This window comes from Tympanuchus pallidicinctus, unplaced genomic scaffold (assembly GCF_026119805.1).
Source record: "Tympanuchus pallidicinctus isolate F22 unplaced genomic scaffold, pur_lepc_1.0 scaffold1, whole genome shotgun sequence".
Lineage (NCBI taxonomy): Eukaryota > Metazoa > Chordata > Aves > Galliformes > Phasianidae > Tympanuchus > Tympanuchus pallidicinctus.
Genome location: NW_026294618.1, coordinates 44392325 through 44419806, shown reverse-complemented (window position 1 = coordinate 44419806; position 27482 = coordinate 44392325). Strand labels below are relative to the sequence as shown.

General features: G+C 45.6%; 1 protein-coding gene across 2 annotated transcripts; it reads left to right on the top strand.

The window, feature by feature from the left end:
* The first annotated feature begins 346 nt into the window (after nt 1-346).
* On the top strand, nt 347-27442 carry TRAF3IP2 (TRAF3 interacting protein 2). 2 transcript variants are annotated; one of them, XM_052678672.1, is made up of 10 exons: nt 351-680; nt 8559-8645; nt 8869-9588; nt 12619-12808; nt 15419-15594; nt 16828-16916; nt 18632-18700; nt 21525-21641; nt 22822-22896; nt 26839-27442. In XM_052678672.1, the coding sequence occupies exons 2-10, from the start codon at nt 8630-8632 to the stop codon at nt 26983-26985; spliced, it is 1599 nt and encodes a 532-aa protein (XP_052534632.1). In that variant the 5' UTR covers nt 351-680; nt 8559-8629; the 3' UTR covers nt 26986-27442. The 2 variants fall into 2 exon arrangements, with proteins under 2 accessions (XP_052534641.1, XP_052534632.1); XM_052678681.1 differs by lacking the exon at nt 21525-21641 and having other exon boundaries at nt 347-680.
* The last annotated feature ends 40 nt before the right edge of the window (nt 27443-27482 follow it).

Sequence of the window (27482 nt, the reverse complement as noted above, 5' to 3'; positions counted from 1 at the left end):
TGCATCCTGCGGCAGCAGCCGAGGAATGGCCGCCAGCTGCCTCACCCAGCGCTTGGAGCAGCGGGGAGGCATCAGGAGGAAAGCTTGGAAGTGACTAAAAGTCAAACTTTAGGAAAAAAAAAAAAAAGACACTAAATTTTTCGTTGTTGTTGTTCTTTATGTAGTTCGTTATCGTCACGGTGTGATTTTCTTTGGTAGGCTGAATCACCGTTGTTGTAATGCTTGGGTCTGACGGTAAGTAACAGAGGATTAATAAAAAACAAAACACACAAAAAACACGGCGGCTTTTCCAGTGAGGCACACTGCTTAGGACTCACAGCGGGTTTCCCCTACAGCTGTTTCTCTGCTCCCGCAGAGCAGCCCGGCCTCCCACGGCAGGGAGACGCGCGCGGGCATTCGGAGAGCGTGAAGCCCAGCGCGTGGCTCCTCCACGCCGCTCCACTCCCCCGCGGCGGCTGCCGACGAAGCTCCCCATTCCGCGTTGTGATTTGCATGCCTCCTCCACTTCCTGCTGCAGAGCCAGTTCTGCAGCCTACCTGGGAGAGGAAGGGAGGCTGTCGTAAAAGGAGGAAAAAAAAAACGGCCGAGGAGGGAGAGCCGGGTGTACGCAGAGCCCGCAGGATTCGCTCCAGCCCTGTCCCCTTCCCGCTGAGCTCAGGGCGAGCGTCCCTCAGCCCAAGGTAAGGAGTGCTGAAGACGCTGCGCTTCTCGGTCCCTGCCCGCAATGAGCTGCTGACCCACTTTTGGCTCTCGGTGAATGTTCCCCCCCCCCACCCTCAAATGTCTCTCTCCCTCCCTTTTTCCCCCTTCTCTCTCGTTCTAACGATAGGCTGACTTTCACAGATGGTCACAACATGTTTCAGCCATTTCACTGCAGTCTGTTTTTTTTGTTGTTTGTTTTTTTTTTTGTTTTCTGATCAGGAGAGTTTTGGGGTAAGCGCTGGAAAGGGACACGCCTGGTGTCGAAATGCTGTCCTGCCTATTTGCATAGCTGCCTGGCAGCGCCTGTAGCCAGGTCCCATCCCGCTCCCTCCCTACACGGCTGTGTGAGCCCAGCGCAGCTTATGCCCTCTGGCACAGAGCTGGGGGTGGCCATGGGGACCTGGGCCTCACAGTGCCAGGGCAGCTCCCAGCAGTGCCAGACAGGCCCTCAGACCCACTGAGAGCAGGAAAAAAGCAGGTTTCTGGGCCCAGCTTGCTCAGCCCTCCACGGTGTTGGTATGGAAACGGTGGGAGCGAGCCGGTGTGGCATTGCTTTTTAATTACAGTACAATCAGCTGTGTAAAAATGACTCTAATTTCAAACAGTAGCCGTTTGTTTCAGGATGTGGGTTTTGTGGGGCTGAGTAGTGAGAACCGTAGGTTTGGGCTTACTGATCCTCAGCCACCACCGAGACACCAGAACTGCCCCGTCCTGCACACTCCACGCAGGCTCGAGGCCCAGCCTGGATGCTGCTGTCGACTGCACGTGTGTGTCCATCTCTGCAGCCCCACTGCCTTGAGACAGAAAGCCTGTTGTTCTGTGGGTAGATCCCAGGTGTGCCCCCACAGCCCCCTGCATGCCCAACCGCTTACTGTTGGGCACAGCTGTGACCTCATTGCTGGGCAGATCGCTGGGAAATGGCCTGAGGCTGTGTCAGGTCAAGGAGATGAAGCAGTTTAGCACTGCAGCGGGCAGAGTGAAGGTGAGTGTTGGGTCAGGACCCATGCCCACAGGGACGCCTGATCCTTCACTGAGGACAGTTTTTAAATGCTTGTTTCTCTTTAGCAAACCACTTCAGGAATGTCCTCTTCCATTTCAGACAGGCTCTGAGTTTCCCTTTGCTGCCCTTGGCCGCAGGCTGCGTACACTGTGAGGGCCATGTGTAGCAGGGTCAGCTGTTGGGCAGCTTCTGCTGCCTGTGCTGCTGCCTGTGATACCCTCACACTCTGAGGTCCTGCTGAGTACCAGCTATGTTTTGAAGCATACAGTACTTCAAAAAAAAAAAAAAAAAAAGTGTTTTGTTTTGTTTTTCACTAATCTTTTTAAGGAAGGAAACAAATGTGTGCAATTATGTGTGTCAGTCAGTGCCCCTCACCACCAGCAGTGGCTTTTGAAGTTTGGCAGAGGGTGCATGTCTGTGAGATGTACACATTTCTGCACGTTTCACAGAGCAAATGAGTGAGCGTGTGAAAGGCTGTTATCACAGCAGCTGAGGGAGACGTGTCAGGTCCCTGAGTGTTCTCCACGCACCCGGCAGCCCACGCTGCAGAGGGCAGAGTGGTTGGGGCAAGCACGTCAGCCTTCAAGATGCTGGAGATGTTCCCTTGTTAGGAACCAGATGCTCCTAAAAAAGTGCAAAGCTATAGGAAAATAGGCTTTCGTGGCCCCCAGGGAGGTTGGCTCCTCTCGGGTGGTCCTCCCATGCAACTCCACTCAGCTGTCCCCAGTTTTTGCCTAATGGTTTTGTGCTTTGCAGATGTAGTGGGGCTGTGGGATATCCCAGTTTGGGGGTTATTTGGTGCCTGTGGAAAATTAATGAGCATCAGAAATAGGTGGAAAATAATCTCTGGGAAGCAAACGCATTTTTAAAATGCCTGTGAGTAGACGTCTAAGATCATTGCAGCCATTTTCATATTTCATAAGTACTGGAAAACTAGCAGGGAATTCTGCCTATAGTTGAGGTTCCTGCTTGCATGCTTTTTAAGGGTGTTGCACTTTTAGTTTGTTAATTCTTGTTGTCTAGGGTTCCTTTTATTCACATTTCAGAGTGTATATCCAGAGAGGTGTAGAGATGCTAGAGCTGCGAAACAGAATATTATATTTGCCAGGCAGGGAGGTGTGGAAGCATGTTGTCTTGTTTTCCTGGTATAGGCAGCCTTTTATGCCATGGCTGCAACCATAGTCAGAATGGAACAGAAATGTTGTTTCCAGATCACTTTTCTTCTCTCAGAAGTTGTGAAAATAAACCTTACCTGCCCTAGGGAGTTTAAAATGTGGGCTAAGAATGTGACATGTTGCTTTGGTCTTAACTGTGGAAGGTACCCCCACGGAGAGGGTAAGCATCCATGATGACAACAGCTCAAATTCTTTGTGGTGAAGTGCAGCTACTAAGCTTGGTTTCCCTTGGCTATGTTTGTTTAGGTTGTTAGACTCAAAACAGCTCCCACATTTGCACTTAGAATGACTTGGGTGGGAAGGAACCTCAAAGCCCACGCAGTCCCACCCCCTGCTGTGGGCAGGGCTGCCCCCCCAAGTTCAGCTGCCCAGGGCCCATCCTACCTGGCCTTGAGCACCTCCAGGAACCGGGCATCCACAGCTTCTCTGGGCAGCCTGTGCCGGTGCCTCACCGCCCTCTGAGTGAAGAAGTCCCTTCTAATGTAAACATAACGCTTGCTCTTCCTAAAAGGATTTGTCTCTGTTTTTCTGAGGAAAGTTGAGTCTGATATCTCTGTAGAGAAAGCTGTGCTTAACATGATCTGCTTACGCACTTAGACTTATGTGACCCCATCTCAGCATTGGTTGCAATCTCGATGATGCGTGTATCCTCATGACAGCTTGCAAGTTCTGCATCCAATTACTCCCATCTTACAGATGGATATTTGCAGCACCAGAGAGCTTGAATGATTCAGACAAAGTACATAGGAATTGTTTGGAAGTGAAAAAGTTCCCATCAACCCCCAGCCCTTGTGATCACAACTTTGCCTTAATCTAAATCCATGTTATTTCAGAAATAGTATGGTTGGTGAATAAAAGAACCTTCCCTTGCTTGCTGTGCACCAAGAAAGGTGAGGTTCCTTTCTCATCCAAATGTTTTCTTTTTCACTGGTATATGCAAATAGATGTTTGATCAAAAGATTAGAGATGACTTTCCCCCTCTCTGAAAGTGGCAGGAGTGCAGATACACTGTGTTGCAGATTTCCTCTTCTGTTTATTCACTGTCAGAACTTTTCTAATTAGAAGCAGATCGATGGTTAATGTATGCATTGGGATGGTGCATCCTGACAAGTCTGGGGAATAAATGGGATGCCTGATGGATTTCGCAACCAGACAGAAGTGAACATCAGAGATGGGCCCAGACCCAACACTCTTCGTCTCTTTGGGCAGCCCCTTGCTTCTTTCAGATGTCTCTTAGGGGAGTTTGGCCCTTGCTTCCAACTTGGATTGTTCTTAGGTCTGTCCACACTGAAGAGTCTGTTCCCCTCCCATTTATGCAGCTGTCCAGAGGTGGCAGTCACCAGCCTCATGCATGTCCAGGCATTTGGTGGAATGTCACCAGCAGCTCCCTCTCTGAGAAATGGAAGAACGCAGGGTCTGGGAAACCTCACAGGAGAACTAGGACAGCATTTCTGCCCACAAACCTGGGTCACTGTCTGGTGGGTCGCTGAGCACCCACCCAGGAAGTTTTTTGCTTATTTGATGCACGCTGAAGAGCTGCATGCATGAGGAGAGGAAGGAAGAGAAAGAAAATGGGTATTTAAGGAGTTCCCTTAGCATTTCTGAGAGCAGCCCAGGCTTGGCCACTATATCCCTTTAGGAAGGGCCTCTTCTTTTTATTACAAACAGGAATATAAGCAAAAGCTCCAGCTGGTTATCAGTAATCTCCTGCATAGTCATCGGTGCAGGGGGTATATTAAATTCTTGAAGCTTCCTGGCAATATCATGATCTGACTTGAAGCTGCAGTGTTGTTGGAAATGAGGTTGCACATGATCTACATTCTTCAGTGCTCTTGGTGCCAGAAAAGGGATCAGGCTACAGGTTTCTTAGGATATTTTAGTATGTTTACCCTAATTCTTCAACGCTAGGGACTTAAGCAAGTTATTTTTCTGTCCACTGCTTGACTGTACTTGCAAGATAAGCCCTACAAAAAAAGTCAGAGGAGACCTAATGAAGTTGCAGTGCATGAGGCTACATAAAATACTGAGATAATGGGCTCAGTGTTGGGTCTTTTTCCAGAAGCCAAAGATCTTCAGCAGTGCAAAACCAATGTCCTGAAGCACTGTTGTTAGAGGAGGAATGTTTCTTCTCTATCATTTCCAGCAGTGAGGGGATTTCTCCTGGGAATTCCCATCCAAATACTACTACCAGCATTGCTCAAGGCATACAGCATGTCCCAGGGTAAACTTGCCCTTGGGGCTGTCTCTACAGACAGAACTCTGCTATTCTGACAGCCTTCCTTGCCAAGCAGAGCTATTGAGAGAGGAGGAGATTTGTGAAGTCACTGCTCCTCCTTTGCACTGATCAGTCTCTTCTAACACCAAAGGCCCCTCAGTGCTTTCTGCCTCAAGCCCACAGGAGTAGGACTGCAGAGGTGTCAAAGCTCAGCCTTTGCTGCTCGGCTGCACTGTGGCAGGAGCTAAGCAAAACAATATTTAAAAAGCTAAAAGCTTTTCCAGGGAAATATATAGCAGGTGGAATCAAGTCTCGTTTCTGTCTGACCAAATTATTTTTGCTCAGGTATTTGGGGTAGTTTTCATAATGTTCAGTGCATGTTACATAGGAAGGAGATAAGGCAGTCATTTAAGTATTGCATTGATTTAAGTGATAAAGAGGTATGAGTCCTTTTAGAGGGCCAAACTAATAGGAAAAACATCTTGAACTGTTCTGAAGTGAGCCATTTGAAGTGCTTGGTAGCTCAGTAATTGTGGAATATCTTAGTATCTTAGGTCTTAATCTCCCTCTTCCGAAAGGAATAGTCAATACACCCTATGAAAACTTGAAAATAATTTTGCATTTTTCCTGCCCCTGTTGTGCCTTGCATTAGGTTCACATAGTCTGCGCATAATCCGTTTTGCAGATACCCATTGATAATGGGTAGGAAGGTTGGAAGGTTGTATCCTCCAGAAGAATTCAGTAACTCTTAAATCCTGTCGCCTGCTGAAGTCAAGAAAGAGACCCCTGTTTACTTCCCCATGCTTTGGACTGAGTTCTTGGTTTCTCTGTAGAAAATCCGTTCTTCTTTTCATGGAACTAAACCAACAGCTGTTAGGTAGAGTGGATGTGGATTCAATGGGTTTTCTAGCATTTTGATCTAGCTGTTTCAGACAACATTGAAGAAATGCCATTGTGTATCAGACCTTGCAGATCTGTTCTTGAAGTGCCATGTTTGGGTGTTTGCAAAGAATTCTACCTGCTGGTAAAGTGCTCAGACAACACGTGTTGCTGAAGGGGAGCAGCCATGCCCAGGTGCCTGCAGCTGAGCTTGCCCTTTCTGAAGAGGAACCAGCTCATTGGAGCTGCTCAATGAGGGATTAAGAGTATGCAGTATGATTTGTGCCAGCTGAGCACAAGACCCTGCCTTCTGTAAGAGCAGAGCATGAGAGCTAATGGCTGCTCAGAGGGCTAGTCTACATGGGAAAATTTGCCAACATCATTATGCTGCTATAATTATCTCAGGAAAACTCTCCCTGTGGATGTTCTTCTTACAGCGTAGGTTGTGTATCTGGAATCTGTGGTAGATCTGCATAGGTGGGTTTTATGTTACACAGAGGAAGAGTATTTACATTGCAGCCCAGCAGCAGGAAAGCACAATTTTTATCCTACTTCCAGTAAATGTTACACTGAGAGTTTGCTATACCAGAGGTACTTTGAGGGGGGAACGCACATCACTTGATCTGATCAGCACAAACAAAAAGCCTTGCTCTTGCCCTGTGGGACTGGGCACGTTCTTTGCTTTTGTAGGATATAGCTGTAGGAATCAGGATAAAGGCTGGGACGCTGCCTTATACCTCTCTGTGACCCCTGTTCAATGCTGTGACTGTCTGAATATGTTCTTCATTTGAACTTTCTGTTCAAGCTACTGTGTGACTGAAGCTGAATCCTTGAATCACTAAGATCTCCTCAAACGTGCTGTGATTTTGACTTGCCTTACCAGGCTTTTGAGTCAGATTCTCTTGTCAAACACTGTCATTTCCATTGCTTAGACCGTTCTTCAGTAATGCTCCTTCTTGGGATTTTGGCTTTTTCCATGTGGTAGAAGGAAAACAGCTGGAGTAATGAGTCTCAGACTTGTTTCTCCGTACCCCATGTCAGGGAATAGCATCTGGTGGGAGCAAGTTAATCTCACCCCAATACCAGAGGATGAAGATGGCTGCAGAAATCAGCATGTTGATATCAAACGTGCTGATCTATTTCTGTGCCAAAGTCTGGGAATTAAGGGCTTGAGTATGGGAAGCAGAACAGCTGCATCAGCACATTTCTCTGCTGTGCTTTGGCCTTGGTTGCCTCCAGCTCAGGGTGAAGGACCAGGGGTGTTTTCCACTTCCTGCTTGAGTTCAGTGACTATCTGCTTGAGCTTCTTTCCTCTGTGATACCCTGTGGCACACAGATATGGAAACTGATAGTGAATGAATGTTGTACCGTAAGCTTCTGCTGGTTCACCTGTGAACTTCAAGAGTGTCACAGAATCACCCAGGTTGGAAGGGACCTCAAGGATCATGTAGTTCCAACCCCCCTGCCTAGCAGGGCCACCAAACGTACACATTCAGATCAGGTTGCCCAGGACCCCGTCCAACCTGGCCTTGAACACGTCCAAGGACGGGGCATCCACAACCTCCCTGGGCAGCCCGTTCCAGGGCCTAACCACTCTCCTTGTGAAGAACTTCCCCCTAACATCCAACCGAAATCATCCCTCCTTCAACTTGGATCCATTTCCCCTAGTCCTGCTATTGTCAGCCCTTTTGAAGAGTTTACTCCCCTCCTGGATGTATTTCCAGCATTCCAGCAGGCTGGGTAGGACAGAGAACACTGAAGAGAACTGAAACCATGCTTGCGTTTTCCAAAGGTTTTTTAAGTCCAGCAGTGTTCTGTTTCAACATAAATGGGATGCTGTGTGTAAGCCTGCAGTAAGGCTTGTACTTCTCGTTCCAGTGGGTGAGTACAACAAGAGCACATCACTCACCTGTCATTGCTGCTGTCATTCTAAGAGAAGGTGGAGTAGAGGCATCTGTCATTAGGGACTGTTTGGCTGGGCCAAACTTACTGGCAGTATCCCCAAAGGGAAGGGAGGATTTTGATGTCTGGAGCCCAAAGTAATTCTGAAGAATGGGAAAAAAATAATCCCAACAGTAACCAAAGTCTCTAAATTGTCTTATAATTCTCAATAATTTGAAATAATAACCATGTTATAATAGAATGGATTAACTGGTTTGATAAAATAAATAGCAACGCTTGGAAGCCAGCTGTAGATTTGAAATTGCTCAGCTCAGCTAGGTGTGCAGTGAAGTTCAGATCCAAGGGATCGGTACAAAGCTATTATTAGAAGGTCTGAAGTAAAATATGGCACGTGATTGAATTCCTTGGAATATGCCTGAGCCAAATCTCCATACTCACACAGCCTTCTCTTTTTTCAGGTGCAGAAATTACCTACAAGAGACAGTTCATGTGCTTTTTTTTCCCCCGTTGTCTCAGCAGGAACAATAAGATTCAGAAATCCCATAAAAGTGTCTGTTTTACAAAATGTAATTTCCAGAAATCTAAGCAGTATTTCTTTTCCAGTCTCTGAGATAGAGTTATTTTGGGATGATTGCCTTTGTGAAGCTGTACCATGTTCACGAGAGTACTTTCTCTTGTTTTCCAGTTTGCTGGAAAATTCTGACCTTGCAGCACGGCAGTTGACTCCCATTTCTTGTGTGACTACAGAACTGGGAAATGGCCTCCGTATCAGGTTAGTCCAAATTATAACACTGTGCTACCTGCACTCCAGCTAACCCTCCGCTTTACTCCTTTGCCAAAATTTCTACCCATTCTTCTAAGGAAAACTTAATGTGAATGCAAAGAATGCATACTGTTCTTCAGTATTCCAACTGACAGTCATTGAGCAGTGACTGATAATAGGCATTTGTCTTTCTGGAGGTCAATCTGTAGTGTTTCTTCTCTGTTTTTTTCAGGCACTTTTGTGAGCCGTAGCATACCAGTGGAAGTGGATGAATCCATGTTGTATTCCCCATTTCCTGAACCTGCCCTGGAAGAGGCTTCACAGCCTTCTGTAGAGAACGTGGAGGACGAGGAGTGCCAGAGACCACGTGCCAATCCAGCACATCTCTGCAGAGCACTGGCACATCACCAGCTGGCCGTGGAGCCGGGCAGCAGGCCGTGGTCGGAATATACCAATCCCGATGAATGTGGGCGTTTCTGTTCCCCCAGTGAATCAATACTGGAAGTAGTTCATTCCAAGATGCATCTTTTAACTGTGGACAAATCAGGCATGCAGCCAGGACCGCTGCTTTCAGCCGATACCAACTCCAGTAAGTCAGAGCAGAGCTTGAGTGATACTCCTGAGGACTCACTGGAGGAGAACAACAGAGGGAGTTCGTGGTCACAGCAGTCTTCAGGAAACAAACTCCCAGCAGAGCTGGCAACTGAGGACACAGGTTACAACTCCCAGTCCCAGGACATCATGGGTGTCAGGCACCTGGAGCTCCCCTTACCACTTGTGTCCATGGTGAACCCCCAGGACCTCCCAGGACCACTGATCTCCAGAGAGTTTTTTGGACCTGAGCCTCAGCAGCACCCCAGGTGCCAGCACTTGCCCCATCCCAACCCCTCTGCACAAGCCTATGGCTTCTGTGGGCACCACTATCTGGCAGAGCAGCACCTGCATGGCCCACGTAAGTAGCACCGCTCACCCTGAAGGAGGTTTTCTGGAGGTGCTGCAGCCATCATTCACTGATCTGGCATATTCCTACTGTACTTCCTTTGCAGCATGCAATTATTAGCATGTGTAAAAAACGATTTGCAGTCCATTTCATATTTCCAGGTTTTAGGGTTATTCAGCCAGACTGTCTGATGCAAAATCTCTGAGCCAGATAGAAAATTAAAGAGCTCGCAGTACTCATCAAATAGAGGCTAATGATTTTGCCTAGAAACTAGCCGTTGTCAGTCATGCTGAGCACACACAGCCTTCTGCCTGCTGTTATTTCATATTCTAGTCATTTTCTTCCTCCTTGCATCAGTCATTCTGCAACCTCCTTTATTGACTTAATTCCTGTTGTTTCCCTGGATCTCCTTGCTCCAGCTTGGATCCCCAAGATTGAGATTTCCTGCCAGAACCAGGATGGGTAGTTACCCTTGATCTCTTTAAACAGTATCTACCAGCTCTATGACCAAACTAATGCATGTGTTTTATTTCTGTATGAAAAGAGCATGACATTCATCAACCTCATTTTTTCTGCTGTCAGCTGAAATGAAAACCCATTACTTAAAATGGACCCCGCTCAGCTGCTGGTGATCGTATCGCTGAGCACTGATGTGACTCAGTCAATATGGGTGTTTTGGCTCTTGGAGGCTACGGCGCAGTTTGTAGCCTGCTATTAATTAGTATTCCTTTTTGGTCTCCGAGATTTTTATCTGTTATGAAGTGAGCTTTGAACGTCCAACAGCAATATCATTGTTTTCATACAATTTATATTACATTAGGCTTCGGAGACCTCAACCAGTTTGGGGCTCGCTTTGTAATAAAAAGCTGTAGGCCTGTGGCTGATAACTCTTCTTTCTTAACCTTCTGTTGACTCCACAGCATTTATATTACATCTTTTTAAAGAGTTTTCTCATTCCAGTAATGCACTGTAATTAGGTACACGAGACTTGGAGTATCAGAGCTGCAGTTTTCACCTCTGGTCTCGGCACTTTGCAGTGGGGAAGGGGCTATAGATGGACTTTTATCAGCAACTACAGCTGAACATTTGCAGAAGAGCCTCTGTTTTTCTGCCTGTACCTTCTAACTTCAGTTTAGCTTTGAGCAGAAGAGGAGCTGGTTGCACAATACCTCTCACTGTTTACCTCCTCCACATGTGGGCATCGTGAGAAACAGGACATTTACTGAATGAGGTCATTTGTTTCAAAGCAGGAGCTCTGAAGGGCTTTCTTTAGAAAAATCACTGGTGTTTCAACCATATCCAGAGGGCAAAAAGAATAAAATAAACTCAGATGGCTGGAGCAGATTTGGTCAGGACCAAGAAGCTGGCAACTGCACGCCTGTTTCTCACTTGCCTGGTACGGCATAAATCACCTCCTGACAGCTCCTTGTGTTGCAGATAATTGCTGGGCAGGGGCAGCCCACAACAAAGCCGCGCAGTTTGTGTGTTGCAACACGCCTCTCCCAGGCTGCATCAATAGCATGGATTGTGCCTGTAGGCTCTGAACTGGTTCTGGACACCTGCTATTGGGGATGCAGCAGCAAAACTACCTCTGAAGGCAAAGAAATCCTCGCAGCAATGCTGTGTAGCCAGGGACCATTTGTTCAGTTATTCGTATATGAAAGCTGTGTGTGCCTGACCGTGCTGTGCCTCTGAACAGCAGTGCTGGCAGCCAGTACAGCACTACAGTGTCAAACATGTCCAAAGGGCACTGGTGAAACTTGCACCAACCTAAAAACCTATAAACCACACTGAAACTCCACGAGCCCTGCCAGCTTCCCTGGAACTGCTCAGGAGGAATCTTTGAGCAGATCCTACTTACTTTCATTTTATGTTCTTCCAGCCTCTTTTGCCCTGTCCTGTTAGAATGTAAAGAAAGGGACAGGAAAATCTCCTGAAAGAATCCAACAAATAAGATGTTGCCGACTCACAGTTTCATCAGAAATCTCTTTGTAATTGGGGGGTTGGTTAGTTGGTTTTAAAGTGCTGGCTTCTGGAGCTGTGTGGTTTCATTAAAGCTTTGTTTTCTTTTTTCCTCTTCATTTTTTAAAAAAATTAGTCCTCATGGCTGCTAGGAAAAGAAAAGCATGACACCAAAATAGCTAAAGGGATTAAAAAAAAAACAATCTAAAGGAGAAAAAAAATAGCGTTTGAGCATTGCAGCTTTCAGAGCCAACTCATAACACCATAATCATGCAGTGCTAATAAGCCCTGCCAGGCTGGACTTTGATCTGTGCACAGCAGCTTGAAAGTGTGCAGAGCTGCTGCCTAATGAAAACTGCAAGCAGAAAGACTGAAAAAAGTAGTTTTCCCCATTTGGGAAACAAACAGCTTACATTGCTTTCTCTTTCCATTTATGCCAACGGTTCCACTGGATGCTAGTTATTAAAAGCATTACGTGTACATGGCCAGCAACAGTGAGATTTGTCAGAATTACTTGAGCAAAAGTGTTACTTTGGGTTTCCCTGCAGCCTCCTAGATGGCAACCGGACCAACAGCAGGACCTTAAAAGGTCAGCGAGGCAGAACATTCATACCAAGTGGAATAACAAACGCAGAGATTATTTTTTCTCTTTTCATTTACAATAATCACAGTCTGTTTAGCCTTACTGTTACAAACTGATTTGTTCCAGGATTTTGCATCTGCTTCCATGAGAGTGTTCGGATGATTCATTTTCTCCAGTCATTGCCAGAGAGAAATTAAAAAAAAAAAAAACAAACCACCAAAACCACTGAGCCATTTTACGTGCAGGGATGCAGCAGCCCTCAATGTTTAACTGTCGGTTGTCCCAATAGCACAACCCGCAGCCGGGACCTGGACTGTGTCAGGTGGGGTAACTTCAGACTGTAAGTGACCTCTTTCAGTCTGAGATTCCTACAAATGCCTCCAACCTGCTCCATTTCCCTAGAAATGAAGGAGGATGTGCCTGGAAAGGACTAAACGCAAACTGAAGCAAAAATGTGTTGGCTGAAATGATAGTTGCTGCCTTTATTTTCTCACCAGATGGCAGAGCTCCTTACCAGCATTTTGCCCACACATCGCAACCGCTCCCTCCTGTTCCTGGACCCTGCATGAGAGTTATCCGCCCAGCCCAGCAAGTCATCCCCAATTACTCCAACCTTCGTGCTCCCAAGGGCACCGCCGAGCGACCTCTCCAGAGGCTGTGCTCCTCCCCTGGTCCTCCTCGATTCCCGTGAGTATGCCTTGGGGGCTGTGCGCATTCAGAGCTCCTCTAATCTGATTCTGTGGGCTTTGTACTGTAATTCTGAAGCCTTGTAACTTTAGCGTGCCAGGGCTGAGGGGTGCATGCGAGATGCTGGATAGTTTCCTTTATTTGCTACTTTACACGCGGCAGGGGCCTGACCTTACCCTGGAGGACTTCAAAGGCAGTTACCTGATATGTTGTCACAGCGCACCCAGAAACACACAGTAAGGGAAGATAAATGCTTGAAGGTTAAGAGATGAGGGGCTGAAAATACTTCAATTGAAACTTTAGAGCTCTCCTGCTTGAAAGCAAAGGTCAGTTTGGAGGCTCGCTGCAGACTTCAGCTCTATGGTGTGCCAGCCTGGGAGCCTCAGTCACTGGCTGCCAGCAGTTTCCTTCTTATCGCTTCTGTAGTGTAGAGAAAAATGGAGAAAATCTTGTCTGACACTGATGTATCTCCATTGCATTTTGCAGCATTTTCCACGATTTCTCATGCAGTAATAAAACACATCATATCTAGCACTTCTCAGCTGGGACTTTCTGACTATTTTTCAAATATTAATTTCCCATGCTTCTATTCTCCCTCCCATTTTAAGTGCACCTTTAACAAGCATTACCTGTGAAGGGTTTTCTCCAAATTCAGCTGCTGAATTAAAACTGATATTGGCACATCTGAAAGCAGACCATTTTTATGTAAATGCCAAAGTACTTTAAAGGTGTTAAACTTGCAGGCGTCCATGTTTGAAAATCGTAGAACAATAAAACCATTAAGGTTAAAAAAGACTTCTAAAGTCATCTAGTCCAACCACCACATGTACCTTTTTCTTGAACACCTCCAGGGACGGTGACTCCACCACCTCCCTGCCAGCCTGTGCCACTACCTCACCACTCTTTCTGAGAAGAAATTGTTCCTAATATCCAACCTGAACCTCCCCTGGTGCAACCTAAGGCCATTACCTCTTATCCTTTCACTGTTACCTGGGAAAAGAGGAAGAGGCAGAAAACCTCTACCTCGCCACAACCTTCTTTCAGACAGTTGTAAAGAGCAAATGTCCACATACATGGTTTTCTCTTCATAGAAAAGTGAGAGAATGGGAAAAAATAAACAAAGACAGACAGCTGAAATACTGCACTGCTCTGGGCTGTGAAAAGCAGGGGGCTGCAGCAACATTAGAGATAATTGCTATAAAGTGTTTGAATGAAAACATAGCAACTCTGAGGTACAGCAGATATCCTTTGCATTAGTGAAATTTATAATCAGACTCTTAGTTTTTGGCATAGTTGTTAGGTAAGGAGAAGTTTGGGGAGGATCTGGAAATCAGCCACGGGGTAGTTTTTGTGGCTTATGATGAGGTACGTGTTGCTTTTCTTGGTGCTTCTGCAAAAAGAAATCCAGAATACCTGGGGCCTATCTTGTGTCTGTGCTGCTGGTGTTTGCATGCTGGTTCCAGGAACAGCAGTTATGTGATGGTAATATTTGCCTATAGAGCATTTTGTAACAGAAAACATCTGTACCAAAATGAGTAAACCAGATCTTAATGTGACAACAGAAAACATGCTGTGACCAGACTGTCATCATTCATTTAAGGAAGGCAAGGAAATAAAAGAGAGTGGGCTTGATTGACTAAATATCACTGCTCTGTGGGGAAAAGCCCTCAGAGAAACCTAACACTCATCCAACAGATGCAGTCCAGCAGATTCAAACTACACCTCATGTAAAAATAGGCGTGAATTCTCCTTTCTGTTGACTTGACCTGTGAACCCAAAGTGTAGTGATACAAGAACTGCTAAGCTTCCTAAAATCGTTTTCTTTCTGTGTATTTGTTCAAGTAGAGCAGAAATTAGGCAAGATTGCTATGGTTCCAGAACACAAATTCCCAACATGAGAAACCTTTGTTGGGCCTGCTGTTGCTGGTCAAGAAGTTGAACTTTTTCCCTTTAGCAAAACTTTTGAGTTTTGTCCAAAACTGGAACAGCTCCTTGCTGTACCACAGCTGGAACTGGAGTGCCCTGTGTGTCTATTTTCCTGCTCCTTGTGCCATACCTCATGTGCAGCACAGGACATTCAGATAGCAGCTGTGCCGTAAGCAGCTGAGTTGCCCTTTAGACAATGGGAAGAGCGTTTCCACGTGCCGTTCTGCTCCAGTATGTGTGTAACATGTGTAGCACTATTTCTAGCTCAGAAATATTCTTTGCTTCTGTTAGTTGCATGCTGAGCAGTACTAAACTATGAGGTAAATTTATTCCTGTGAATAGTGTTGCTTCTGCATGTCACAGAGCTATCTAGATCAATGCCCATGTCAGGCGGGCAGTAGGCCCGTGGGCCCCCTAGTCCCAAAAATGGAAAGGGAAAAAGGGAAGGGCAGGGAGATGGGAGCTGGGCTCAAAAGAAAAACAGAGGCAATGAACTGTGTCTCATGGTAGACTGTCACCAAGGTATTGAGGGCTCATGTAAAAAAAATGCTATAATAACTAAGTAGAAGTGCCAAGCATGTTTTCAAGAACATTACTGAGCTAATACACAAAGTTCTTAGTGTGCTAAAAAAAAAAAATACCTGAAAAGAAGTAATTTATACCCTTGCTTGCTTTTCTTTGCAGAAACCAGTTGTACAACCAGCTACCCAACGGCCAGCTGCCCCAAAAGGCATGTGGCCCAGATGAAGCATATTGTTGTCCTTCTGACAATTTTCCGTCTCCAGCTGCTGTCCCAAGACCTCTCAGTAACCCTGCAGCCAAGGGAACTCTGAGAACCAGCAATTTGCCGGAAGAGTTGCGTAAGTGGTTAGCAAATTTGTGCTGTGTGAGATCTTACAGAGCAGCCTGACAACTTTAGGTGGGAAAACTCAGGGGGTTGAGGTGGGGGTAACAACGTTAAGGCACAAAGAGAGCGAGAAAAGAAAATACTGGATGTCATCACATCCGTAGGGTGTGAGTGTTTATGTCTGGTGGAATGGAATTATTCCCTTGAATCCTGAAAACTTAATTGTCATTAATTGCTTGTTATTTTGTTTACAAAAAATAAATACTGTTTAGATTATTCTCATGACTTCTTGCTAAACAGAATGTCCCTTTGAGGCAGGAGGCACTGAAACTTACAGTAAAAGATTAATAACAAACAAAGCCCCAGGGATGAAGTGTTTCTGCCTGTCCCAAACCAGACAAAAATGCCAAGTCTTGACCTCAGTTTCTCCCTGACCTGGTTAGAGGAGAGGGCTTTGGATCAGGAGCGCACAGCAGTGTCTGCACAAGCTCCTGCTGAGGTGCCTTCTCTGCTTCCAGCCCTCCAAACCCTTCTGCTCTCCAACTCTTGTAGGAAAGCCAGATCTCAGAAGAGCTGGCTTCCTTAATGCTGTGCTGGATGACAAGTGAGATATACCATAACTAACATCCCCTCATAGCCCTGCAGAGACCTCTATTTTTCCTTTATTCAATTTCTTTTTTTCCTCAATAAACTATGCAAAAAAGCCCCTTTCAAAGACCCACACTGCATCTTTCTGGCCTGAAGGAGTGAGTTGTGACAAGTTTCCAGTCATGTGTAAGTTGCAGTTTATAAGTCAGAGTCCCCAGGTAAAGGCATTACTCGACAAAATGGCATCATTAGCTGGCTGGTGTACCTCGACCAGGGAGTACATGGCTCTTGAATTAGTAAGAAAACTCCTTCACTGTTGGCAAAGGTAGTTGAAGACATTGCTGTCCTCGGCTTTCTGGCCTGTCCTACACGGGAGCTGATGCTGCTGTGAGGAGATGCTGGGCAACACGTGGGGGGCTCCTCCAGCTCTCAGCTGTAGGTCGCAGCTGGATTGCACGAGCTGTGAGATAGAGCTCAACTTCACGAATGTGAAAGAGCTGGGGAAAAAAACACTTGGTTTGTGCATTTGTTTTGTAAATAATCTGCAGGCACATATGTAGGCAGAACCCACAGCACAGTGGGAAAGAAAGGCTGTGAAAGTCTCACTCTTTCCATGGTGTATTTTAACGCCTGCATGTTCGTATGGATTCTCTCTTAGGCAAGGTCTTTATAACCTATTCCGTGGACACAGCGGTGGAGGTCATGAAATTTGTGAACTTCCTGCTTGTAAATGGATTTCAAACTGCTGTAAGTATACCCTCCAGAGAAAATGACAGTCGACCAGGGAAGAAAAGAGGCATTTTTTAAAAAAGCAGAGGGCACACATGTTCCATTTAAATGCTTTTCTGTTTATCATTGTATTTTGCAGATTAAGGAGGCCGCAAATGGAAGGAGCTGGCCATAAGTTGTAACAATGATTTGCCATTTCATTTGCTCGTGTTTTAACTGAATTCTATACTTTGAAATGTCTTTTAATAATGACCCTGGAAAATTCCATTTAGTGACACCAGATGGGCAATAACAGGAGGTCTTTTTGTGAGCTATTTCATTAACATTGTCTCATATTTGATCTGAAATACCAATATTAAAAAAGGTCAGTTTTCACGTTCATCCCATCCTGGTGTCTTTTCTGAGATGCTATTACATCATTGGTTCTTCAGATGTGAATACCTTTCCTCTGAAAACAGGTGTTAAATTGGTGTATTTCACACGGCTTAATGAAACAGTCCATCTCGTGGTTTCTTCGCTTTGTTATACTTCTAAAAGGGATTCAAAAATCACTGCCTGAAAAGATCTGTGTCCTACTGTCTGATCCCATAAACGGTCCAGATTTTCATTTAACCTCTCATGAGTTTGCTTCTTCATAACTACCCCCTCAAAGGAGAGATCCCGTAGAGGCTCTCGTATTCGGCATTCATCAAAATGTTGATTCATATTTTCCTATTTCAAGCACATATGCTATCTGACCCCTCAACCTTCACTCTGGCTTCAATTCAGGAAAGCGTTTAAGCAAGTGGCTATCATTAAACTGAATGAAACTCAGTGGGGGTTTTGCCCATGCTTATTTATTTTTGTGAATCAAAGAATTTTTCCGGAGACTGAAATTGTATTTCTCTCCAGCAGTTTTGTACTACAGCCAATTCATAAGAAAACTCTGGGCATCATGGAGGTATGGGGCAGAAGGCTCATTAATAGCACCCCTATTGGACAGGCAGTTCTTGGTGCATGCTACAGAAAAATAAATACAGCAAAATGGCCCCAAAGCCAGGAAACAAATATGTCGGGAAGAAAAACCCACCCTTGAAGTGGAACATAATTCTTTTGTCACAAGCTTGGAGAAGTTAATAATTACTCCATTGGTCACAGTCATTGACTTCCAGTTTCTGGGCTGAGTGTTCAGGGAAGAGAGCAGTGATGGTCATATTCAGTGCTAGGAAGTCCTCCATCTCTCTGCTCAGCCTAAAGCCTGGATTCCTGCATTCAGTGTCAGTGACCTGGCTGACTTCCTTCCACACATTCTGAAAATGTAATGCAGTATGAAGTTAAACCTTGACAGTATATATCCTTGCAGCCAAAAAATAGTGGAGCTTTGCAACTATGCAGATAAGAGAAGGTGGGAAGCTGTCCACTTTCATAAGATATTTATATAGAGAAAAAAAGATCTAGTTCATACATTTTCAATATCTAATGTATACCAACCGAGGTTATTGCTTGTTCCAGTATGCAAAAGTGTTGAGAGTGAGGGGGCTTGCACAGTTCTGGACTGCACAGAAAAGGGGAGATGTTGTACATGCATGTGTGTGTGTGTGCATTTGTATGCATGTGATGTTTCTTTCCTAAGGAAAGTAGGCATGGCTTTTGGAAACTAGGGGAAGAAACAGGCACCTGGGAACTTTTTCAGTGCCACCAAATGGGGAGGAAAAGCAAAAGAATGCTCACCACAGACTTTCATTCTCTTGCAGATCGATATATTTGAGGACACAGTACGAGGTATTGACATCATAAAGTGGATGGAACGCTACCTAGGTGATGTATGTAACAGCAATTCAACCTTGTTGACAGCTGAGATGACCTGAGGAACATGGTTGAATTATTGTAATAGTAGCAGGAGCTGAATTAAAATGCAAAATCCCACTCTGCCCTTCCCTGCTCTTACTGAAATGATGGAGGCCTGTGATTGAGGGCATAAGCAGATCTCACTCACTTCTGCTTCTCATGGTCCCAAAGCTTTGTCTTTAAGAAATTAAGTGCTAATCCTGGCATTCCTATCAAATTCCAGTGCTGGCTGTTATACTGAAGCTGCTATTGGATAAATTGTTCCTCTGTCTCATATTTAAATAGTGTTTCACCCATGCATGGTTAAAATCGTTTCTGTATTTCATCCCAGGCTGCACAGTATGGCTAATGTTCATGCCGCTTCTCACCTGTAGCTTCTGTTATCTAAAACATGGGAGGGTTCTTCTGAATCAACCATCTTATATGTAAACTGGACATTGGTATTCTGTTAGTCAAATGATAGTTTTGCTCTCATCATTTCGTGTCAATGTAAGCAATAAAATTTACATTGTTGCCAGCACAGTCCCTCACAGCAGCTTTGGAAGTTCAGAGGTGCAGCAAGTGCACATCTCCTTTAGGATCAAGCCAGGTAGGCCCACTACACCAGCACAGCTGAATCACACAGAATCACAGAATGGCCAGGGTTGGAAGGGACCTCAAGGATCACGAATCTCCAACCCCCCTGCCACATGCAGGGCCACCAACCTCCCCATTTAATGCTAGACCAGGCTGCCCAGGGCCCCATCCAATCTGCCCTTGAACACCTCAAGGGACGGGGCATCCACAACCTCTCTGGGCAGCCTGTTCCAGCACCTCACCACTCTCATAGTAAAGAACATCCTGACATCCAACCTAAATCTTCCCTCTCTCAACTTAAAACCATTTCCCCTTGTCCTGCTGTTATCAACCCTTTCAAAGAGTTGATTCCCCTCCTGTTTGTAGGCTCCCTTTAGGTACTGAAAGGCTGCAATGAGGTCACCCCACAGCCTTCTTTTCTCCAGGCTGAACAAGCCCAGCTCCTCAGCCTGTCTTCATAGGAGAGGTGCTCCAGTTCTCTGATCATCTTTGTGTCTCTCCTCTGGACCCTCTCCAACAGTTCCCTGTCTTTCTTGTACTGGAGGCTCCAGACCTGGACACAGTACTCCAGAAACACAAAAAAGCTGGACACAAATCACTTGTTTTGTGACTTGATGTCACAATATATGCGGCTTCCTTTCGTTCATCCATTGCTGGGAAGCCACCAGGCCTCTAACTCACTCCAGGCAGTTCTCCATGGCCTGGGAACAAGACGACAAAGTGCTAGGTTCTCCCCAGCCTGAGCAGAGACACTCAATCTTCCCAGCCCAGTGCTGTTTCTCTTTAGGAGTTCCATCAGAACACCTTAGCTCAAATACATTACCATGCAGGCATGGTGCCTACTGCGTGCACAGCCAGCCTGGGGCCTCTGCTGTGGCAATGCAGCCATGCATTTTGGGATCATTGCCAGGACAGATTAGGCATGAACTCACCATGTATAATTGAGGTATTGAAACTAGACACCACAGTGAATTTGGTTTTGCCAAGAACATCGTTAACACTTAAAAAACAAACTGGCAGAATTCCCATGGGACTCCTGCACAGTCAGTAGGAGAAACTGGGATGCACAGAGAGCAATTCCCCCTGCCATGTATGGTTCCTCCTCCTCTGGCTGCCTCCCTCAACCCCTTCCCACCCCCCCCCCCCCAACCCAGAGATGTCTGTTTTCCTGCTCTGACTGTAGAGGCAGTTTCCAGCTTCTAAACCTTCACACACACAAGCAAGGAAGGACTGTTAGGGCACAAGCAGGGGGTGTGTGCACCCGGGAATGTCTCTGCAAACCCTCAACATCTGTAAGTGCTTACATGCACGTCAGGCAGAAGCAAAAGTAATTCTGGAGTACGTTAAGTCAGTATGAGGGATAATGGCTCTTTACTGTTTTTGACCCTGTGGTGGGGCAAATTCCCTTGATATTGCACAGAAGGAAAGAGTTAATTAGGTGCCAGGCTGACTGGGAGCTGCATACTTGGAAACCTTACAAAGCCTGATGTGGCTGGGATAAAAGACAGGCCCTAGGTAAACAAAAGTAGGAGGCTTTCATCTGCTGAACCTCTTCACTGGCCCACCATTAGGGAGGAGAGAGATTTCCCAGATAGGAAGGACAGACCCTCAGTGGAAACTTGAGATCGGTGGGGGCCTGGGACTGAACAGGTCGCAGCATAGGCGTGGAGCACTGCTTTCGGCTCACAGCATGGAGGGATGGTGCTGCCAGGTACCCCTAAGCCTGTGCAGGCCACAGCCCAGCTCTGCACACCTCACCTCTGAGGGACAGGCAAGAAGAGTTCCTGTTCCTCTTACTGAAGGCCCCAGGTGCAGTTTCCACAGACAGCTGCCTTCAGTGTCTTTATGTACAGAAAGCCATGGTTAAAAAGATGCACTTTTACATGAGCTGTTGGAAAACATTAGAAGATAACTTTCCTGTGTATGTACATACGCACTCTGCGCTGATAAAAAGGAGCTTTTTATTACAGGATTCCAACTGGAAGCTGGAAGCTGCTAATATATCTCCTGCCATTTGGTTTTTCTATATTATGCGGTCTCAAGAAATAAAGAGGAGAACGAGTGTCTGAGTTCTCCTGCATTTCCTGCCAGAATGAATGAGATCCTCTCACGTTCGCCAAGAACATAAAGATCACTTAAAACACAAACTGGCAGATTTCCGATCTGCCTCCACCAAACACACTACATTTCCCAATTTCATAAAAGTGCTTTTCTCCCTAACAGAAGACGGTGATGATAATCATAGCAATCAGTCCAAAATACAAACAGGATGTGGAAGGGGCTGAGTCCCAGCTGGACAGGGATGAACACGGCTTACATACTAAATACATCCACAGGATGGTAAGCAAGGACATGCATTTGCTGCTTTACAAAGACTCCCTCTCTTCTTCTGAAAAGACAAATCTGTCTCCAAATGGCAGGTTCTTTGCTTTGTTTTCACTAATCCCCATAGTTAAACACCCCCCTTTGGAATTCATTAATCCTCCCTCTCATCAGCTCCGTATGCTCATTAACATCTGCTAAGAGGTTCAAGAAAGAAAAATCCTATTAAACACGCACATCTCATTCTTCCATATTCTTTTTTGTTCCACGTTTTTTTCTTCTTTCGCCTTCTCGAACCGCACTGCCCTGCCATACAGCCCTGGGCACAACCTTATCTAATGCTGCCTGGCCTTCCCCCCTGTGAACCTGTCCCTATCACTTCATATCACTCCAGCCATCCTGTAACTGGGGTCTTCTCTGGGGCAGCACTAATGCTGGCTGAAACAGGGGATTGCAAGGCAAAGGAAGGTCAGAGCTGCAAAGGGAAAGCCCTGGTGACACAGGGTGGTAGGGGACAGCTGCAGGACATGGGACCTATCATCTCAGCAATCTGAATTGGGATAGAGCTCAGAATTGAGCCAAGCAATTCATCCTTTCTCCTTGGGTCTGCAGTTTCCCTCCTTTCTCACTCCAGGCCCATCTCCCAGTTTAATCCTGCAGTTCAGCATCTCAGAAACTGGCACCAACAGATGTATTTGCAGCAGAATTGTGCTCTTCTCACTGCTCCTGGGAGTCTGTGCCTCATTTTGCCAGTGTCCTGGGGATCTGGGGACAGGCCAAGCCCCAGCTCAGACAGGGAACTGGGACACAGGGGACAGGCTGGGGCCTAGCTTGAACACAGACAGTGAACAGCGAAGCTGAAGGCTTTAATAATAAAGCTAAGCTTTATTGGTTCTAGAGGGATTTCATGGGACTGAAACTGCAGCTAAAACCACAATTATTTCATACCACAGAAGTAAATGCTCAAATGTTGACAGATCTTTCCTGTATTCTTTCCTTTCCTGTATCCTGTAGTAAAGAAGAATCAGATTAAGTGGCCAAAAAAAACCTGATACCAGAATCCACCAGCATTAGATCAGATCACGTAAGAGCAGTTTAAGTAAGCAATGAATGTTTTTGCGCATAGGATTCAGCTGCATGCAAAGACAGTGCAACACAACCTTCATCACAGTAAATCTAGCAATTTGTTCTGTTGTAGATGCAGATTGAGTTCATACAACAAGGGAGCATGAACTTCAGATTCATCCCTGTGCTTTTCCCAAATGCCAAAAAGGTAACATACATGCATATATATATATATATTTTCTTTTTTTCAGATCATTAGACACATGTTATTTTGATCTCAGTGCACCAGAAGGAACCCTAAAAGCAAACAAAAAAAAAACTTCTTTTCTTGATTCGTAATATCCCACTGGTAATATTCCAGCTGTATTTTACATGAGAAGTTTACAGTTTTATGTACACATGAATAAAAGCATTTCATTTGCAATATAAATCAGTACATAAAATGTATTTCTGATGATGAATGTGTAACTAAAACTCAAATTGTCTCGAGCATTGAAAGAATTTCAATGGAGAGAGACCATCTATCCAGCAAGCATGCTTTTTGTATTAACCCTTTTATAATTTTGTCCAGATGTAATGCTGATGAGTGGGATGGGGGGAGATTTATGGCTGATGTGAAGTGAGGATCTGGAAAAGGGTGGGTTGAGAATATAAAAATAAAGAGGATCATAAATATTAAAGTGCTAGGCCATTGCTTGAACTTTGATGGGCCCATCAAAGGCAAACAATATGGTTTTTTAGGACTTGAAATTTTGTTGGCCTTCTTACTGATACATTTGAGAGGAAGAAGTTCATAAAGCAGTAGGTTCCCTTATCCTTTTTCCTCATGCTGAGAGAACCTGCTGGATTTTTACAGGGCCAGAAAAGCTAAATGGCTTCAGTTATGGTTGAGAAATGGCATTCTTCCTCGGACTTGTAATGGATATTCTTGCTCACTTTTCATCACTAAATACTGTGTGCATTGTTAGGTAGCTGTCACGTTACCCCTAGGTAGAGCTGCATTTTGGAGGAGGGAATTCAGATTCTCTTTAATCATTTGGGTGCCCAGAGTTTGTATCCTAACATTTCTGCAGTATTATCATTGAGTGAGCGTAGGGCTGTGAAATCCCACAGCACTTGTGGATTTCAGTGTAATATAAGCTCAGAAGTTTGAAAACGTGTCCAAGAGTTTGTGAGATTCTTTGTAATGAGCCCCTGGTATTTTATGTCATTCCACTTCCTTCACAAACATTGCTGGTCTGTTACTTGCATTAACTGTGCAAAGCTCAGCAATGGAACAGGTGGGAACTGAGCAGACCAAAGGCAGTGGCTGGTTTGGTATTTTCAGTCAGCCTGGGGGCAAAGGGCAGGCCTGCTCCTGGCCTCAGGAGCTCCTGGAGTGCCTGCTGTGTGAGCAGACCCTGCAGCCTGCAGCAACTTGGCACAGTAACATTGGAGCCACAGAGACAATTGGCACACAGGGTGCTAGAGCCTTCTTTGGGCCTCAAGGCAGACACAAGAACAATAAACTTTGTTAGTTTTGGTTGAACTTTATGTGTCAAAAAACTATTTAGCATATAGCAGCAGCTCTCAGATAGTGAACAAGGAATTCCAAGGCTGGTTGATTCAGCTGCTGCTATCAAAGTAGCAGTTCCCAGGCAGCCTTCCTGCCTATCACTCCACAGCTTTTCCACATCACCCTTCAGCTTTTCCAGGGCTGCCTGTCTCAGCTGAATTATGTAGAGCAGCATTTTCTGTTGCTGTTCAGGCTTGGTCTCCTTGCTCATGCTCGTCTTTGGTGAACCTCTGCCTCCCATCTCACTGGTTAGTGGAAACATGACTGAGAACAGCAAGGTGGTGGGCACAGCAGCCCCCAGGGCTTGGACACACTGCAGTAACACAGGCATCCAGAGGTTAGGTACCAAATGTTTGTAAAACCTGCACCATTCCAGGGGTGAAAAATACCACACATATATATAGAATCAGATGATTCATTTTGTCTTTTCTGCCCTCCCTTTTTCTCTTTGTGTTCAAGTACCACTGTAGCTGGCAGTGGGAAAGAGCAGAGAAGCAGTTTGGGAGGTTTCATTTGGGGACGTGGATACTAGCTGAGTTAATCTCATCTGAAGTACATCATAAAGCACTGATGGTATGTGAAGGCTAGCCGACCTCCAACGGGAAAGGATCTGTGTGAGCCAAAGAATGTTCATCAGGAAATTGAATAATGAGGGGAAAAAACGTGACACACAGTTAAGGTGGAACTGGCATTTCCAGCTTCCCGTCACACACTGATAGAGGAAACCTGGTCTTGCATCAAGCCAATCAACACAAATGTCCCTTCCTGGTTTTCTCAGCACTGCCTGTTGCACTCAGCTGCAAGTGCCCAGGATGACTGCTGCTGGCAGAGCTGTGAGCAGAGCTGTGAGCAGAGCTGTGAGCAGAGCTGTCTGAGGCATGGCTCAAAGCAGGCTCCACAACACAGCCCTGAATTGGACGACCCTACCCTTGGCACTGACACGCTCTATCCTGTTCCTGTTACACTGATCCATAAAGTTATCAAACACTCTTTCTGCAGTGTTCAGAATTTCCTCTCTGCTAACAGATACAGATCTGAATTTAAAGCAAGGCAATAACCCTTTTCCCATTACTCTCTGATCTGGTACAACAGCTGCTGTCACATGCTGAGGGAAGAGCCACAGCTTGACAGAGTCCCCTTCTAATTTTCTACACTCTTTCTGGACCCAAATAACACACCTCCCCTGCACACCTCCTACATGTTAAAATTACTGCCTGGGTTGATGAGTGCCAGTGCTTATTGCACCAACTCCACTATGGAAGACACTCAATGCAATTGGCTGCAGGACCAGCTCTGGCAGACAGCCTGCAGCCCGTCTCTGGGCATAGAGTGCCTCTGTTGTTATGTCCCCACTTGCCAGCTTCTTACTTACCATCCATTTCTCACACTAATTTCCATCTTTCCAAGCTTAACTAATGATTTCCCATGTGGACTTACATCACATGCTTTGCTGAAGTCCAGATGGACTGGGTCATTTCCTTCCTCCAAAAAATGTAGTTTCGCATCAAAGGCAGGTAGAGGTCTCATTCGGTAAACCTGTGCTGTATTTTATCACAGCTTGGGAGCATGCTGTCCTGCTAAATAGTGGGTCCCGAGAGCAAGTGCTAGATGCCTTCACTGCTAGTCGCTTACCTTGGAATCACAGAATGATAGAATCCTTACAATTGGTAGGGACCTTTAAAGGTCACCTGGTCCAACTCTCCTGCAGTGAACCAACCTTACCTGCTTGCTTGCTCTGGCTTCCTGCTGGTGCCTCCAGCAAGGGCTCTCCTAAAAGAAATGTTTATCACCACAGTGGGCATGAGCTGGTTTTGGTAAAGGGTCAGCGCGTGACCCTCTTTTAATTAGGGATAAGAATACAGCCCTCCTCACCTCCACACCCACATGTATGTATGGAAACCTCCCAGGCTATGAAGACACAAGAACGTGGAGGCTGAGCTTGCCACTCTCCCTCAGCTCGCCACCACCATGTGGGGCCATGGTGATCCCAGCTCCATGATGCTAACAGGCCCTGGCCAGCCCATGTGACATGCTGGGAATGGGGAGGTTGGCCCTGCTCATGTGGAGGTGTGTTAGCCTCCCCTCGCACTCAGCACTGGACTCAAGAAGTGGCCAGAGGACACGCAGCTTGGCAAAGCAGCACAAGGGGACAGCACTCAAGAAAACCACTGGGATGAGAGGAGCTTTCCTGTGGATTCTTAGGGTTGAACAGAGTGTGGATCCTCGGCAGCTAAGGGAGAAACATGGGCTGCAGCCTGGTAGGGGCACCTAAATGTGCCCTTCTCTCCTCAGTGTTTATTTTCAGAAGCCCTTTGAAGCCTGTCATTGAGATCAGAATCCCTTTGAAATATGGTGAAATCAGCCAACGTGATGGCAGTAAGGAAAGAGAGACAGGCAAGCTGTGAGATCGTACGGAGTTCATTTATTTAGGAACCCAAATACAATTCTGAAGCCAAATTAAAATTTCTTGTTGTTACAGAAAGTGTCTAGAACAGACAGAATGAAATCTTGCTTGGCAGAGTGTAATGGAATCTGCAAAATTCTGGTACAGATTCAGGAGGGCTTATGGGATTTCACTTTTTTCTTGTTTTTCAGGAGCACGTGCCTACCTGGTTGCAGAACACTCACATTTACACCTGGCCAAAGAACAAGAAGAACATCCTCCTGCGGCTACTGAGAGAGGAGGAATATGTTGCTCCTCCAATAGGACCTTTACCAACGCTCCAGGTTGTGCCATTATGAACACTGTCTCTTAAAGTGCACGAGAAGCAGTTGTTAAAGAGTTGCTTTTGGCAGGGAGCCAGCACTCTTCCAGATGGCTCTTTCTGATGACAGAAGACACTGCTTCTGCTTAAGGAGTTGGTTATCTTGGGTAGCTCAGGCTCAGCTTGTTCTCCACCACGTTAAACATCTATTTCTGAAACTGATGGGGCAGAACTCTTCTCTCCTAGGTTTTTAAAAAAGCTGCAAATGGAACGAATGCCCAACTTCATCTTAACATCTGTTTTTAACATGTCCCTTTACTAGTCGATACAGCAAACAAATACTAGAAATAATGTTGCAATAATGTAAAATAAAAATCACATCCTCCTTTTTGCTCAGGTACTCTTTATAGATGTCCCTGCCTTGTACAGCATTATCGGACAGTTAATTTGTAAATGCACTATTAAATATATTTGCCTTTTGTAAGGCTATTTTACAGGTTGCGTCAAGTTTTTACTATTGCTGGGAACGACAAG